Genomic DNA, 16,644 nt, shown 5'->3' with positions numbered 1-16,644 from the left:
AAGGTTCCTCACTACTATTTTGCTGGATCCATCTTTTATCTGAGGAAAAACTTTAATTGAGGAAAAACTTTGTGTGTGTGTGTATTTCATCAATCTACCTGGGAAAGAAAGACCCAGGGGTGGGATTAGGAAAAGAGAAATAACCAGAGGGAGTGGTACCCATAGCACTGTCTCATAATTCCAAATGAGCCAACAGCCCCACCCCTCAAAAGTTAGTAACCTCTGTTTGCTTATTTATGGACTAGCACTTGAGACCCTGCCTGGCAGGATGCACGAATAGCTTCAGCATGAAAAACTTGAGGAATCCTTTTCAAGTATGATGCAACGAACACAAGGGTGGGATCCTGGGTGCTTCCAGACCGATGCTATTTTCAGGAGGGATTCAGTCCTATAGCAACAAATTCAGGCTGCACAGTTTAGTTGTTTGGGAGGTCTCCTAATCTCCCCCATCTCTGATCTCATTCACAGAACTAAAATCACCAGAGTTCCCTGGGAAGAGGGAGTGGCTGTTAAACCAGTTTAAGTCTGTGGTGTGGATGTGCCCCTAATCTTCTGCACACACACACACACACAAAACTTACTAAAAGTGTACCTAAAGCGCTTTTTAAAAAATCTCATTTATACTTCTTCCAAAAAAACAACAACAACTCACCACCTTTAAAAAGTAAAAAGTTAATGGAGTAAGGTAGAAACATAGTTAAACGAACAAAACTTAACACCTGCACCAAATAGTTCAATCTTGTTTATACAACTACTCTGAAGTAAACCCTGGCAATTTCAATGGGACTTACATCCAGGTAACTGCGGACAGGGTTCCACTCATCACCTCAATACAGTTTTGGCCCCACAGCACAGAAAAAAACTCAGCCCCTCATCTATGCATTTGGACAAAAGATCCGACTCATCTCATCTCCAAGTCAAATTGCTTTCAAACAGACTCTCTCTCACACACATATACACAAGCCACTCTGCTTTCTCAGCTCAACAAACACACCAAGTACACAATGCTTCATCTCCAGCAGAGAAATGTGGTGTTAAGGACATTTATTTATTTATTTAAGAGAAAGTTTAAAGCCTGTAGATACAGCAATAAAATATACAAAACATACTATTAAGATACTTACGCTCTGGGGAGCAGTTAGCTATAGAGGAAAAAAATAGGAATTTTTTGGCGGTGGTGAAGCTTGGTACTAAGAATTTGGGGTATATAAGCTATTTTGGAATGAGGGCAGCTTTGCACTAGTTGGAACACTTTCTAAGGCTTGGCATTTCTGAAGGAGGCAAGTTCTCTTCTTAAAAGCAAGGGCCTGCTTTTCCCTTCAAAGGTTGCTGAACTACAACTCCCATGAGCCCCAGCCAGCATTCTAGGTTGAGGAAGTCTGGTGTAGGGAAAGAGATCAGTCTGACAGCTCTGACCATGAACTGCCTCCTGTTTAGCCAACGCCTCTAAGTAATACTGGAAAATACTTGTTGCATCATTCTCTCTCGGCGACGGGAGAGCCCACTGGGCAATTGCAGAGCTGAAAGGGACCTTAAGGGTCACCTAATCCAAACCCCCTGCAAAGCAGGAATCTGTAGCTGTGATTCCTCACTCCTTTGGGTTCCCGCCCATCTACAAGGCTATGATTCTATGAACTCACACAAGCCCAACAGCTGAGATTTACAACTAGATTATCAGCATCTGAGTTCTAGTTTTCCTATGCCGGACTGCCAATTGTTATCTCAGGCAAGCAACAGCCGACTAGCATCAGGTACAGCTCAGGCTTAAGCCCCAGAAGGTGGAGAGAATGATTGGGCAGGTAGTAATAAAAAATATTACAGCCGAGAGTATTAAAAAACGGGAAAGTGTAGGAAATGGGCAAGCCAAACAAAGCGCAGTTTGGAGTGGGAGAGGAGAGGAGAGACACTGGTAGGAACATTTTTTTTGCCTCTTTGCTCCTAACGCAACAGCTAAGAGGAGAGTGCAGTGGCTAGAATCAGGAGAACCAGGTGCAAAGCCTGACTTAGCCAGAAAGCTCAGGCCTATTGCTGCCACTAATCTACCTCACAGGAAGAATCCTTCTCATCCCTAACCTACACCGCAAGGTTGTTGAGAGGATAAAAGGATGAGGGGAAAGGAAGGGGCGGAGGTTTGCATGCTGCCCGGGGCTCCTTCAAGGAAGGGCAGGAAAAAAGTGCAATAAATAATAATATTTTTTTAAAAAAAGATAACCGGAGTGAACAGATCTCCAAGTGTGAATCTAGCAGTTGAGCTCTTGACTCAGCTCGGTTGCCTCATCTGGGCTTAAGGGCCAAAGAGAAGAGCTCTCTGCCATCCCCAATGACCTGAAGCCCTGCCTAAGAAGAGAGAGGGAGAGAGGGAGAGAGGGAGGGAAGGAACTGAGCGCTAATTTGGGTGACCTGGGTCAAATTCCCCACTTCCGCCATGGATTGCTCCGTTAACGGTGAGCACATAATTGTAACAACCTTCGTTCCCTATCTGTAAAATTGGAATCAGCCAAAAGCTGGTGGAAAAAAAGTTATTTTAAAAATAGAAATTCCCGGAGCTGGCAACCAAGTGCAAAGTGTGCACAGGTGTCCAATGCCCCTGGCATTTCTCTAGCCCTGGGGAACACAGGTGTCTTACCTTGAAGGGCTGCTGTGCTAGGCCTATGTTCGCAGTCGCATCATTTGGCAAGTTTTTTTTTTTAAAAAAAAGGAGAGGTGGCCCAGTGGTGGTGGTGGTGGGGGAAATGGAGCTTTAATGTGGGCAATGAAACAGAAAAAAATTGCACCAATATCTAAGAATGATACCCCCACCATTTCTTCTTCCTTCCCCTCCTGCCTACACTTGACAACATGGCTTGTCGAATAGACTGGGTAAAAACCTTGGAAGTTGGCGTGAGCTGCACAAGCAGCCTTTTGCGGCATGCAGCAAACATGTACAGGAGGCCAGCTATGTGGACATGAAGAGGCACTTGGTCTAGTGAAGACAAACAGAAACACCCCTTATACAAGTAGCTTTTATACATGAGGGAGAACTATATATTTTTTCTTCTGGGGGGAAAAAGCCCATCTAAAATTAAGCAGGGCTTTCCCTCCAGTCACACGAGCTCAGGCAAGGAGCTGCTGGCGACGGTGTATTCGAAAGCGGCTCACGACGGACCCACAATCAAACGTCTCCAGCTGAGGCAGAGATTGGGTGCCAATTGGGCTCATCCGACAATGCAAGAAGAAGAAGAAGGTGTTTCTTGTGCCAGGGAAATGCAGAACCGATCAGCTGCCCAGGAGGAGTCCAATCACATGGGAGAGTTGGCGCTCTCAGCGGTCATCTCCATGTCAAAGACTTGCAAGGACTCTGTGGGAGATACGGAAAGAGAGTTGAATGGATGTGATCCAGTTGCTGCAGCAGCAGGGATTCCTACCAATGTCAGAGATGGTAGGAAAGAGGACAGATTCACAGCCTGCAGCATGCTCAAGGTTCTGCATATTCCTCAATGACTTGCATAAGCAAAACAAACTGTAGATATGGCTGTAGAATTCCGCTCCTTGAGATCTCCAAGCTTCTGGCCCTTATGCTTGCAAAGATTGTCTTTAAAGCCAGGCTGGAGAACCTTGGGCCTGAGGGTCAGATATGGCCTCTCTTATCTCTCCCCCTCTCTCCTTTCCACAGGACATACCCCTTGATGGCTATGCTTTGCATCCCAAATATTTTTGCATGACTGTAACATGTCCTTGAACTCTAATAACACCACTTGCTGACCTGGATGGAGTGGGCGTAGGAACTAGCCTACTCCACAAAGGTAAAAATCCGCACTCGTCACTTTGTCCTCTCCCACCCACCACTGCTGTGGAGCTCTTGGGAGGCAGCACAGAAGGCAGTGCAGCCCCCAACAACAACACAACCATTGGAGGAATCCTTTCTGGCCGGGATCAAATTGTGGTTTGCAATTCTAGTTTAAAGGGAGTGCTCAGACAATAGTTCTCTGGGTTGGACGCAACAAGAAACTATGGTTTGATTAAAACAGGAAGGTAATGAATTAAGCTGCAGGAGGAGGAGGGTGTGTGTGTGAGAACAATGCTTGCTCATGATCCACTGAAATCAGAGGCACTCGGACTTGTGGAATCTACATTGACAAGGGTTGAAAGCTCAAGTTTCAGTAACCTACTTCTAGAGGGAAGTCTGGATGCAGCCTCGGCCTGTCCTTTCCATAATGAGATGCACGAGAGCAGAGCCCACCCCCTTCCACCAAACAAAACAGCACTGTGGACCACACACTCACCAAACTGGCCACTGGCGTTCCCCTCTGCTCCCTCACCATTACTGCCAAAATGGATCAGAGATTCGAGGGTGCGGGGTGACATAGGCAGTTCAATAGTACTACTGCAAGTGGTTCTGGGAAAGGCACATGGGGAGTGGGGGGGGGGGAGTAGAGAAAAAGAGGAGAGGGTACAGAAGAGAAGTATAAGTTATAAGTTGTAAAAGCCCCAAGGTCTCCAGAACCACCAAACTCTACTCCGCACCATGAAGTACAGAGCTTTGACTCTCAACGAAATAAAACCCAACCTCTATCTTTATGCATACGTGTGTGGCTGTGCGTGTTAGTAACTTTGATCCCTCCTTTTCTCTCTATGCCTTATGTCTTTAACAGGGGGTGCCTGCGGGATTTTGTTCCTCACTTGTGCAGTGGTGTGGTGGTCGGTGCATTGAACCACTTCCTCCCTGGGCACTTTTTCATCTGTGCTTCGGCTGTTTCTGAAGAGAGACCTCTTGTTTCCAAAGCACAGGTGTGGGAGGGAGCTCGGCTTCTCAGCAAGCCCCAGCTAATTGCTGTGCAGGCCCCCTGGAGTCCCACCCAACCCTTTCAAAGAGGGAAATACTCACGGGGTCACACAGATGAACTTGGTCTTCAGATATGGAGCAGCACCTGTTTTTGGGGTGGGGAAAGAGGAGAAGGTATTTGATAAGCTGGTGTGTGCCGAAGAGCAGCAGCGGCATCTCCTCTTCAATATGCTATGACTGAAACCCGCTCCATAGAGAGGATTTGAAGGTGGGAGAGGGGGAAAAGAGGGGAACTGAGAATTGCCCCAAAACTATGGTAGGAGCCAGAGGGGAGGGGCTGCTGCTGCTGCTGTTTTTTGGGCTTCTTAACTGCTAGCAACATGCATATTGTTTCCAGAAGCATCAGCAAACAATACAAAACTCAGTTTGAAAACTTCAGTTTGAAAAAGTTCTTGCCTTCACTACTCTTTAGTTTTTAAAAAGCTGCAAGTCAGACTTTAGCCAACAACGACAACTGACAACAATTCATATGGGCTTTTTTTCTGGCTTCCCATCTGTTTGCTTTTTTCACCAACCCGTTATGGTCATAAAAGGAAGAGCTGGGAATGTTATCAAAATAAACAAGCCAAGCCCCCTGCATTTTGGAGAGGGTGGTAGAGGATGCTAGTCACATTTATTAGCAGCGTGAGACCTTTTTGTGGAGAAAGCCAAAATCCAAAAATGTCCCTGTAAAGTGGAGAACCAAGGGGCTGGAGCAAGCACGGAAAGCCAACAACTACCTGGGTCAGTGACTTCGGGATGCTCCTGGCTCTCAGGGCGGCAGTATTTTCCGAAAGCCTCCTCCTTGGGGATATCAGGATATAAGTAGACAAGTGGGGAGACCAAGATGTTGGTGGCATCCATGATCTTATAGCCCATGATAATCTCAGCAAACGACATGCTGTTGAGCTGTTGCTTGGTGTACGGCTCCACTGACTGGATTTGTGTCTTCCCTACAGCAAAGGTTAAACAAGAGATTTGATCAAAGGGGAAAGTTGTTATTTGCAAGGACAGCATGAAAAGGAGCACAATTTCTTGCTCAAATGGAGAGAGCCAGAGTCACACCAACAGCAAAGCTTCACCAAATCAAGGTAGTTGAAAAATATTTCTAAAACACAAGACAGACTAAAAACTGACCATCATTGATGGGCTTGTCCCCTAACCATTTGCTGAGCTGCTATGGTGTCACTGAACGTCCATTAATGCTACTTAGGAGTGTGCAACTGATGACTGGTACAACCTCTGCAAGAAGTGAGGTGTCCGTATGGGGTAATTTAGGATCAGAGCATATACCTTGCCTGCAGAACGATGTAGGCTCAATCTATGCCATCCCAATGATTAAAGGATCTCTGCAGGGCTGAGAAAGACCTTTGCGTAAGAGGGAAGGGCCACAGCTCAGCGGTAGAGCATCTGCTTTGTGTGCAGAAGGTCCCAGGTCCAATTCTCAGCATCTCCAGGTAGGGCTGGGAACGTCCTCCACCTGACGTACCTGGAGCGCCGTTGCCAGTCAGTGTAGACATCACTGAGTTAAATGGACCAAAGCTCTGACTCTGTGTAAGGCAGCATTCTTCATTCCTTCGTTGACTGACACAACAGTCTGGATCAAGTACTCTGAGATTTACCCAGATTTGGTATAAGCAGGGCTGCAACGTGTGAGCAATTAACCGGGTTCTAAAAACGGTTAATTGGCTAAAAAGCTGCACCCAATTAACAGGGCAGATCTTGTTACAAACACGATTTTTAATATGAGCGCTAACAAAAACTGCTGGTAGCACAGAGGCCTTTATTTCCAAGGAAGAATGTGTCACCTGCTACGATATGTGCGTGCATCATCCGAAAAAGGAAAACAGGCTTGAGAAGAATGCAGCTTTTACACACAGGCAAACGTAATTAATAGATAAAAAGGAAGATCTGGCTTCAGCCCTAAGCATAAGGCAGCTGCAGTGGCATTCCTTACCGCTGATGTCCTTCTCCACCCAGGTGAAGGTGATCCCACCCTCCTTGCTGCTCTCACTGAATCGCAGCAGGAAGGTGCCAGGGGGCTTTGTGCTCAGGATCGCTCTCTCCCGCTCCTTGCTGATGAATCCCATGATGTATCTGAGGAGGAAGAAATGGAAATATGAGGTTTTTATTGGCTTCCTTTCCTTTCCCTTGGCCCACCAAGACCAACATCAGGAGCCACCAAGAAGTTCCACTGGAAGGTTAGCCCAGGGGTGGGGAGTCTGGATTCCTATCAACCCTAATTCAGCATCAGATACAGCGGGGCTTCCCGAACTTGGGTCTCCAACTGTTTTCGGACTACAGTTCCCATCATCCCTGACCACAGGTCCTGCTAGCTAGGGATGATGGGGGTTGTAGTCCAAAAGCAGCCGGAGACCCAAGTTTGGGAAACCCTGATCTACAGGGCCATGGGCACAGCATCTGTTTTGCATGCAGAAGGTCCCAGATTCAATCTCCAGGTAGAACTGGGAAGAGAGGCCCCCTCCTGGAAATCCACTGCCTCTCCATGTGTAGACAACACTGAGCAAGATGAACCAATGGTCTGACTCAGTACAGCTGTACCTTGGTTTTCGAACAGCTTAGTTCTCAAACATTTTGGCTCCTGAACGGAAGTAACTGTTCCAGTTTACGAACTATTTTTGGAAGCCGAATGTCCAACAGGGCTTCTGCAGCTCCTGATTGGCTGCAGGAGTTTCCTGCAGCCAATCAGAAGCCGCACCTTGGTTTCTGAATGTTTTGGAAGTCAAACAGACTTCCGGAACAGATTCCGTTCGACTTCCGAGGAATGACTGTGTAAGGCAGCTTCCTATGTTCCCATCAGGAATAATGGGAGCTGGGAGCCCAACAGCCACTACAGGGCCACATGTTCCCCATTCCTGCTCTCCAACTTGTTAGGGCTTCTTTGTTTACTGGATAGGCAGAAATGGCCTCTTGGGGAGAGAGAGATGCTGGCAACTGTGGTGACGTCTCTGGCAGATGCTCACCCTTCGTTCCACAGGGCTAAGATGTACTTCTTCACCAGGTCGATGATGTTGTCCAGCCAGACCCAGAAAGAGAATCCTTTGCCTGCCATGTTCTCCTGTAGCGATAAAAGCAAAGGTTCCCCCCGCGTGAACAAAACGGCAGGCACACCTTGGGCCCCACCCAAGGCCACACCTAAGCTTTCCAGAAGCCCCTACCTTGCAGAACTTCGCCCATGTTATCTGACATCCGGAGTAATTGACGCCAGGGCCTGTAGAGTGAGAGGGGAAAAAAGTTGTTAAAGAGAGCTGGTGTAGTGGTCTGAGCCTCAGGCGAGGGCCTAAAGGGCCAGGTTCAAATCCCACCCATCCCCACCCCTCAGCCACCATTGGAGCCAAGGCATAGAGGCCAAGGCCCCTTCAGCCCCCATTTGAGGGGGCTGCACCCCTAAAGTTGTTGGGCATTGCCATTCAAATGGTATGCGTGCACCGCATCATGTGATTTATTATGGGGAGGGGGCCTACTTGCCCCCCCCCATATTTTGTTCATGTTGGCACCCCTGTCAGCCACAAAGTACACTGGGGATCTTGGGCCAGTTGCTGCTTCTCAGCCTTACCTATTATGCAAGGTTTTTGTGAGGATAAGTGTGTGTGTGTGTGTGTGTGTGTGTGTGTGTGTGTGTGTACATCCACATGTCTGTCACCTCGTGTTCCTTGGAGGAAAGGCATTTTTAAAAGGAGGCACACTTAGGGGGAAAGTTTAACACACACGCTATTCTTAAAAGACTTGCCCGGGGTTTTCTAAACTGACGCCAACTTGAATATTTGATATTTTGGCTTCCAGGCATTCAACATGCTAACACTTTTTTTGCACATGCTTTGGTCCCAAGTTTGAATCCCACAGCTAAAAAAGGATTTCTGGTTGTGCACCTGGGCAAGGCTCCTCTCCCAGTTAAGAGCCAATACCCCTAGGCTGGGTAGCTCAGATGGGAAGACAGCAACTCCTTATGACCCACATCAGGGATGGGGAACCTCATGCCCCTCCAGGCCTCTCTGGACTTCCCCCAAGGCCACAACCCTCACAGGATCTGCTTCACACTCCTTGAGTGTTTTTGCCTGACGAGAAAGTGCTGCCAAAGTTTGATGGTTGCCTGGACAGGAGGGCAGAGAGGGGCATGTTCCGAGGTGGAAGCTTACGGCACAAAGGTAACATCCACATTTGTTTCTGCTTCCGGCCCTGTCCACCCCTGGCAAAGTGGCCCCCGGAAAGTTGCCTGGAAGGGCATGTGGCCCTTGCGCTGCTGATCAAGGTTCCCTGCCATTGGCCCACGTATAAGAAGGAGAGGAGCTTGTTACGTTACCAAGCAGTTTCTCTGCCAGTGTCGTCAGCTGCTCTATGCTGAGCCCTCGCTTGGTGGTGGAGGAGAACTGCCAGCTGAGCACTTCGGCCACCTGGTCCCAAGTGCCAATGGGTGGTTTGGTGAAGAAGTTGACATTCTGCCAAGAGAGGGACTCGGTCACAATCAGGAACAAACAACACACCCAGACGAAAAACAAATAAAACACCCTCCTGCTCTCGCTCTCTCGCCCTTCTCTTTTGTCCATGCAAGGTTTGGGAAACTCAACGTACCTTGGGGTTGTTTGTCAGCATGTTGTACCACAAGATGGACGCCCAGGCGTTGGGCATCTGGCAAATGTTGGAGATCACCACCACAGGGAGGGAATGGGTCTACAGGGAAGGAAAGACAGCAGCTCTTGAGCACACAGACTAGCCTCTCTCTTTTTCAGGTCTCTGCTGGGCAACAGGAAACACCCCCGGGCTCCTGCTTCACAGCAGACCAAACCACCAAGTTTCTAGTCCTTATGCATCGTTATGAAGTTAATTGTCTTCAGGTAGGGAGACTCGTGGGACCCCTTTCCAACTCTTGCAGTGGAGCAAGCTGCAAATGCTGGTATGGCCATAAGGGAAAAGGGAGGTGGAAGAAGGCATGCAACAAGCAGTTAGGTTTAAGAGACTCAACAAGAGACTTTATCTCTAGAGTTTGCCTTCATTGTTTCAGTCTGATCAGTTTTTCTGAGTTGTTTTTCATGGATGTTGTCAGTTTAGGTTTTCATGATTTGGGGTCCACGTTTTGGATACGGGGCAACACCTTAACTTGGAGCCATCGCAAGTATTCCAATACATAGTGCGATGGCCAACAGCTCAGGGGTGCAGCAGTTGCATTGCATGCAGAAGGTCCCAGGATCAATTCCTGACATCTCCTGATAGGGCTGAGAAGGACTCCTTGCCTGAAACCCTGGGGAGACACTGCCAGTTGGTGTAGACCAGGGGCAGCCAACTCTCCAGATGCTTCACACTTGAACTCCCATGATCCCTGACCATTTGCCATGCCGCCTGGTGCTGATGGAAGTTGTGGTTCAACAACCATCTGGAGAACATCACATTCTTAGTGCAGGGAATGCTGAGCTAACTGGGTAAATGCTCTGATTCTGGTCAATGGCAGCTCATGAACGGGCTGTTCCACTTATTTTGAAAGAGGGAGCAGGAAAGGAAATATGCAAACAGCTCTGCATACTCCATCAAAATAGGAGTTGTCCGTTTCCTCCATTTTTCTGGAAACTGCTACCCTTGAGCATTGTTGTGGATGCAAATTGTAGGTTGTAGTTTACTGATATGGTTTCTTTCCCGCATTCTGCTCAATGCAAACTCCCAACAAGAAACCCACACCAGCACTACAAAAGAGGGTTTCTGGCAGGGTAGGTTCCCAGTGCAACTGTAACACCCACCCACACATACCACACCCCTGTAAAGTGGGTGGACTGTGGGGAATCGGCACAACCAGGGCTCACCTCTAGGTCAATCTTCAGGCCTTGGTGGTAAACTTCTGTCTCAAAGGTGATGAGATGGAGCTCTTCTGTGACAATGAGGGAGGCCTGAGGAGGAAGTGGAGAGTAAATGCGGGGGAAGATAATAAATATTTCTCTAGGGTATATATTTTTTGTCCCTTTGGAAAAAAACACAGCAGCAACTTGCAATTTTGGTTTCATTTTTAGTTCTGCTGAGCTAAGCTTAAGCGGAGAGACAAACAAAGGAATCAGCCTTTGAAAAGGTGCTCACAGGACTGATCTTCCCTAGAGTCAAACCTAAAAGAGACCACTTCCCCATTCCCAAGGGTTGGTCTTTTTCTTTCGCAAGAGATAACTTGTCTGTAAACAATTTAGGGGCATGGTATAGAAAACCTAGAGGAATGGGGGTGATGAGGAGAGAGAGAGAAGGGACATCCCCAGAACAGAGATTTCTAGCACTTCCCAGTGGAGCAAGAGAAGTAACTACTCCTGCTCTCAAACATTTCATTTTACACCAGCAGTGCTGCGTTGGGTCACTCACGTCGCAGTTTGCTCTTCCGCCATTACCACACCTCTGTTCCCGCAGTGTCTGTGATTGGGGGGAGAGGGGAAGAGAGATAAAAAAGAGCTAAATTAGGCACACTGTGCTTCCAGGGAGTGTTTTGGGGGGCAAGGGAGGGGAGAGATGCTGTGTCGCTCACCAGGTGCTTGAACTCTGCAGAGAGGCTCCCATTGTTGGACTCCTCCATATTCATCACTTTGGTGTTTGTGCCCAGGATGTTAAACTTCCGGGACCTTGATAGGCAAAGCGGGAGGGGGGGAAATGGGAGGAATGCCTTGAGAGAGTTTTAACATTTAAAATACCATTATTAACCATCACCAACCCCATCTTTTAGAATGTAAAGAGCAGCTGCCCTGGATTAGACCAGTGTCCCGTACTCACTGCGGTCAGCCGGACGCTGCAAGCAGCTTTCAAGCACTAGAGCACTCTCCCCGAAATGCAATTCCCAGCTAAACTGATGTTCGGGGACATCCTGTCTCTAGCACATAAAAGCCCCTGACTGCCCTCATCTTCCCTGATTTTGCCTACCCCCCCCCCCCCTTTTTAAAGCCATCCAAGTTTGTGGTCATTTTGCGGAAACAGATTCTGCAGCTGTACCCCACCCCAGAAAACACGAGTGGTCCCCTTCTTTGCAAGTCTTTGGAAACGGCATTTTTCCAGTTATTCACCCCAACAAAATGTTAATTTTTATTTCAGTTTGCTTTTTATTAAGGGCTTGGTTTTAATGGGTTTTAACCGGATGATTGTTTTGCTCTGCATTTTGTAGCTATTGCCTTGAACGTGGTGGTGATGGGGAGACATTGTGCCCTAAAAGGCGATTCAGCAAGGAAATATAATGATTTAAAGTAACATTATTTTACTACTAATGAAATGATCCTGCCCTCCTCCTCCCAAACAAAGCGCAGCTGCCTGCAAACCATGAGATGCATCTCAGCAGAGGAAGCCACAGGGTGCAGTGCCTTCAACTTACCCCCGGAGGGCAGCAACTTCACCGGAATCCCTGTGACAGGAAAAAGAGCAAGAGATTCAAATTGGCACGTTCAGACCTCCTTCCTCTGACCTCCTTCCCCAAACTGGGAAAGTGCTATCTAGGCTTTGGGAAGGAGGTGAGAGATCCAATGCCCAGTGCCCAACTTACTGGGCTTTGAAATGGCTGCCCCACCTTGGCTCAGCACCTGTAGTGTGTGCACACCGCTTGAACAGCCCTAAATTCCACACACACCCTGCTGCAGGAGGGACAGGGTGTGGTTTGGCAGAGAGGTCAGTAGAATAATAACAACAACAATGCCATCACTGGAAGGTATTAGAGCAGGGATGGCTAGCCTGAGGCCTTCTCCGCTTGTTGCTCGACTACAAATCCCTGTCACCCGTCACCTCCCAATTACTGGCCAAGCTTGCAGATGCTGGGGTCCAAGTGGAGGGGCCAGAGATTTCTTCACCCCTGCATTTGGGGGGAAAGGTCTTGGGGCTCTGTGGGGCAGAAGTGAAAAGAAAGGGCTTCCTCCCTACTTTTAAGGGAATGCGGGTAGGCAGGCTGAAGACCACGCCAAACCCAAAACCTGAGCCAAATCAATATTCATAATAATTAAAGGAATAATATTTGCAAAGGCCTCTCAAGCTGCTGCAGCAGCAGACAAGCTTTACAGGTTTGGGCTGTGCCTCTCCTCCCCTTCCAGGAAAGATCATTGCCACACTTTGGGATCAGAAGAACTGATCTCTTTTTCAGGATGGGCAGGCAGAGCTGGCTCAGTACCAAGGTGTTCCTACATAGGAAGCTGTGGTCACTGTGCTCTTCCTCTGGCACTGCTACGAATTAAGACATAGTTTTGGCTTAAGAGCGCTGTTCCGACTGGGGTTGGTGCTCTCTCTCCTCTGGATAAACTCCGAACTATAAAGAGCCCAGGGGCAAATCATGAGCTGCAAAAGATCCAAGGACAAACCTTTGTTACAGCTCATGGTTTGTCTGAAACGGGACAAACCATAAGAACGGATGCAGGTGAAACACTCAGGGAAACCAAGGCTCAGCTCACAGCGGCACAGCAGGATCAGAGGTGGAGCAAAGCAATCATGATTTACCCAACCCCCAGGAGCCAGCACTAAGCCATGGTTTGACCAGCGTGAGCCAGAAAGTCAGTTATATATATTTAAAGGAACCTCTGCCCACAATCCCTGCCCTCAAGTTTGTTCATGAAAAGGGCTGGACTTACTTGTCAATGCAAACTTTGATTTTCAGCTGGTAGTTCAGCTCAGGAAATTTAACCAGTAACCTGCAGAAGTCAAAACTTCACGTTAGCTTCCAAAGACACAAATCTCACCCTTTCTCCATGCACCCCTATCCCTCATATGCTATTCATACGCTCCAAATGGTTGGGGGTTTTTTTTGGGGGGGGGAACCAGCTGGGCAGCTGCTGCCCCTTGGAAGGGGCACCAGGTTAACAAGGAGAACACAGTCCATGTCCATTGAAATTAGTTTCACTGTGTACAGATGCTTTTCAGGCAAGAGAGCTTCAATATATCACCACTGTGACGCTTAATTGCACTGTGCTTGAGAATCCCATCTACACCTTTTTGGGGGAAGAGGAGGCAAAAAACAAGTTTCTAGGCTGCACCAACAAACTTGAAAATATGTGGTTATTGCCCAATTTAAGCCTCAGAAGCTGGAATGGGAGGCGGTTGTGGGTAGGGAGGAAAGAGAGGCTGAGAAGGATTCCCAACAACAAGTGGGGTTCCCTGTCTTTTTCCTATTTTGCCCCTCTCCCCAAGCCTAGCAGAAGTGGAATAAAATTTGAAAAGCCAAGCACATGGACGCAAAGTCTGTATAATTTATACTGTTGCAGAATGCTGATTTTCTGACGCAGAATTTTAAGTGTAGAAGGTACGCAGAACATCAGAACAGCCTGCTGGATCAGGGCAATGGCCCATCTAGTCCAGCATCCCGTTCTCACAGTGGCCGACAAGATAAGAGCCACTCTCCCCTCCTGTGGTTTCCAGCAAATGGTATTCAGAAGTATTGCTGCCTCCAACCGTGGAAAGCAGAGCGCAGCCATCCTAGCTAGAATGACAGCCCTCTCTTCCTCCATGAATTTGCCCAACCCTCTGTTAAAGCCATCCAAGTTGGTGGCATATCACTGCTTCCTGCAGGAGTGAGTTCCACAGTTTGACTACGGGCCGTGTAAAGAACTACTTTATTTTATCTGCCCTAAGCCTTGCAAGATTCAGCAACATATAGCTGACTCTCCGCCCCATATAATGCATGCACACACACAACACCAACAACAACTCACCGCACTTTTGTTGTGAACTGTACTCCAGTTTTGATAACCAGTGGGCGATCCGGGTGCATTGGCATACAGGGTTGGCGCTCCACCACAAATGCACTGTGGGCAGAGTGGGGGTGGTGAGAGAGAGAGAGAGAGAGAGAGAGAGAGAGAGAGAGAGAGAGAGAGAGAGTTCAGTGGTGGGAATTGGGTGCTGGTCCAAACTTCCAGATTCAGCAGAAGGTTCCCAGATGAACATGATCTCGGCAGCAGCATCCCACCCCACAGCCTCAGGGGATGGCACCTTTCCCATACACGCAAGGGCAGCAGGCCAACATACCTCTTCATGAGGTTCCTGAATAGCTCCACGATGCGCTCCTCCAGCAAGGGCCGGTGCTGAACGATGGGGTCGCCCTTGTAGGAGACCTTCTGCTGGAGCTCCTCAAGCTTCTTGATCTGCTGGCGGGTCTGAAGCTGCGACTCGGCAAGGGACGTGATCCTGCGGCGAGGGAGAAGAAAGTGAGCTACACACACACACACACACACACACACACACACACACACACACGTCTTAAAAAGAAAACAACACTGCTGATTTAACTGGACATTGTCTTGATAATGCTTTTGAACAGCTGTGCACTCCCCTTTGGGAAACCTCACCGGTGCCACGTTCCATCCACATCTATACAAGCGAAGGACCACTATGGCTCCGCTAAGCCCTGTACTTGCTCTGACAGGCAGCAACCTGTCCAAGGGCCAGACAGAGAGAACTGGAGGGCCAAATTTGATCTCTGCCTGTTCTGTCCTCCACAATAGGTCAATGCTCCTCTGTGGATCCTAACACCCTCCTCTGCTTTGAGGTGTATTAAAATAAGGACTATCCACTGTCAACCAGATTCTCGCTTTGTAAGCCTTGGAAAAGTAGTGGGCAGTCAAGAGCACTCAGCTCTCACCAGTTCTCTAGGCGGTCAAGACAGATGTTGGGTGGGCCACCGATGCATGCGATCTGCTGCCTCCTCTTCCAGTCAGCCAACTCGTCATCGACCAGCGTCTTCTGCACGTACTCCATGGCCGACAAGAGCCCAGCCAGCTCGCTCACAATCCCCTAGGTGAGGAAGGAAATAGGCAACGTTTAGGACTCCATTCCACTTCCCCTGTTTACATGCAAACTTGCCTCTCCGTGGTTTTCATGTATGATAGCGGTGAACACCAGAGGCAGAGACTTTTGCATCAAGTAAGGAAATCTGAAATGTTGTTGTCTGAAATGGAGCCAGCTTGCCCATCCAGCAGCAAGTCACCTGGCCAAGAGATGTGGAGTTAAATAATCATGGTGTGTGACTCGTCCCTATTAGAGACAGAAAGGCGATGCCCCTTGGCTTGCTATAAGCATCAATGTTCAGCATGGAGGAAGCTCTGTGCTAAAGCTGGATGCTTTTCTCCCAGGCCACATGCTATAAAACCAGGCATATCCCGCATCATTCCGCCTTAGTCGATAGCAGTTCAGGTGGGGTTTTTTGGAGTTGGGGAGGAGCCGCCCTTACTTACCCTCCGCATCTGATCCAGGGCTGTCAGCATCTGCTCCAGCTGCTGCATCTTCTGCCGCGTCACCGACTGGTTGTTCCCATTCAGGTCCTGCATGTCTAAAGAAAAGCAGTGGGAGAGGGGCAGGGAAACATGTCAGAGGCTCCTGGAGTTTCTTAGTTCTTCCCCTCTGCACACCTGTTTTGGTCAGCCTAATTCAGATGCTGTTGGGAACTCCCAACTCCCACCTGTCCCAGGGATGGTGGGAGCTATAGTCTAAAGCAGGCATAGGCAAACTCGGCCCTCCAGGTGTTTTGAGACTACAACTCCCATGATCCCTAGCTAACAGGACCAGTGGTCAGGGATGATGGGAACTGTAGTCCGGAAATATGTGGAGGGCCGAATTTGCCTATGTCTTATTTAAAGCAACAGACGGAGGGACACCAGATTAAGAAAGGCTGGCCTAATTCCTTTTTCAGGCAGTTGGGAATCCTGTTCCTCTTCAGCAGCCTCATGTAGGACAAATTCGGGAGATGATGGGCATCATGTTCCTGAGGAGAACTGCAGCCAGTCTACAAGGTTCACAAGGGTGGTGAACTGGATCTGGCCAGCAGGCCAGATTATTATCTTCACCCACCCACCCTCTGCATGCCAAGAGTGACAGGTGTGCGATGGTGTCAGGTGAATGACATTTGC

General features: G+C 48.5%; 1 protein-coding gene across 8 annotated transcripts in view; it reads right to left on the bottom strand.

The window, feature by feature from the left end:
• Positions 1-1,027: 1,027 nt before the first annotated feature.
• STAT3 (signal transducer and activator of transcription 3) overlaps positions 1,028-16,644 on the bottom strand; it is a gene marked incomplete at its 3' end in the record, with an annotated part of 40,385 nt that continues 24,768 nt past the window's right edge. For 4 of the 8 annotated variants that reach the window (XM_083708715.1, XM_083708717.1, XM_083708718.1 and 1 more), the window contains 18 exons: positions 15,973-16,067; positions 15,381-15,532; positions 14,768-14,926; positions 14,455-14,547; positions 13,378-13,437; positions 12,141-12,170; positions 11,310-11,403; positions 11,150-11,197; positions 10,612-10,695; positions 9,392-9,490; positions 9,123-9,258; positions 7,981-8,033; positions 7,786-7,880; positions 6,759-6,898; positions 5,542-5,754; positions 4,865-4,907; positions 4,263-4,375; positions 1,028-3,337 (listed from right to left, as the gene is read on the bottom strand). In XM_083708715.1, coding sequence (XP_083564841.1) covers positions 3,279-3,337; positions 4,263-4,375; positions 4,865-4,907; positions 5,542-5,754; positions 6,759-6,898; positions 7,786-7,880; positions 7,981-8,033; positions 9,123-9,258; positions 9,392-9,490; positions 10,612-10,695; positions 11,150-11,197; positions 11,310-11,403; positions 12,141-12,170; positions 13,378-13,437; positions 14,455-14,547; positions 14,768-14,926; positions 15,381-15,532; positions 15,973-16,067 — 1,766 coding nt within the window. Of the gene's footprint in view, positions 3,338-4,262; positions 4,376-4,860; positions 4,908-5,538; positions 5,755-6,758; positions 6,899-7,785; positions 7,881-7,980; positions 8,034-9,122; positions 9,259-9,391; positions 9,491-10,611; positions 10,696-11,149; positions 11,198-11,309; positions 11,404-12,140; positions 12,171-13,377; positions 13,438-14,454; positions 14,548-14,767; positions 14,927-15,380; positions 15,533-15,972; positions 16,068-16,644 lie in introns of those variants that run through there. The other 4 variants (XM_083708712.1, XM_083708713.1, XM_083708714.1 and 1 more) reach the window with 2 other exon arrangements.

Source organism: Podarcis gaigeae (assembly GCF_964106915.1).
Source record: "Podarcis gaigeae genome assembly, chromosome: 13".
Classification (NCBI taxonomy): Eukaryota; Metazoa; Chordata; class Lepidosauria; order Squamata; family Lacertidae; genus Podarcis; species Podarcis gaigeae.
The sequence above is the reverse complement of the archived record's forward strand: the minus strand, read 5'-3'. Positions and strand labels throughout refer to the sequence as shown.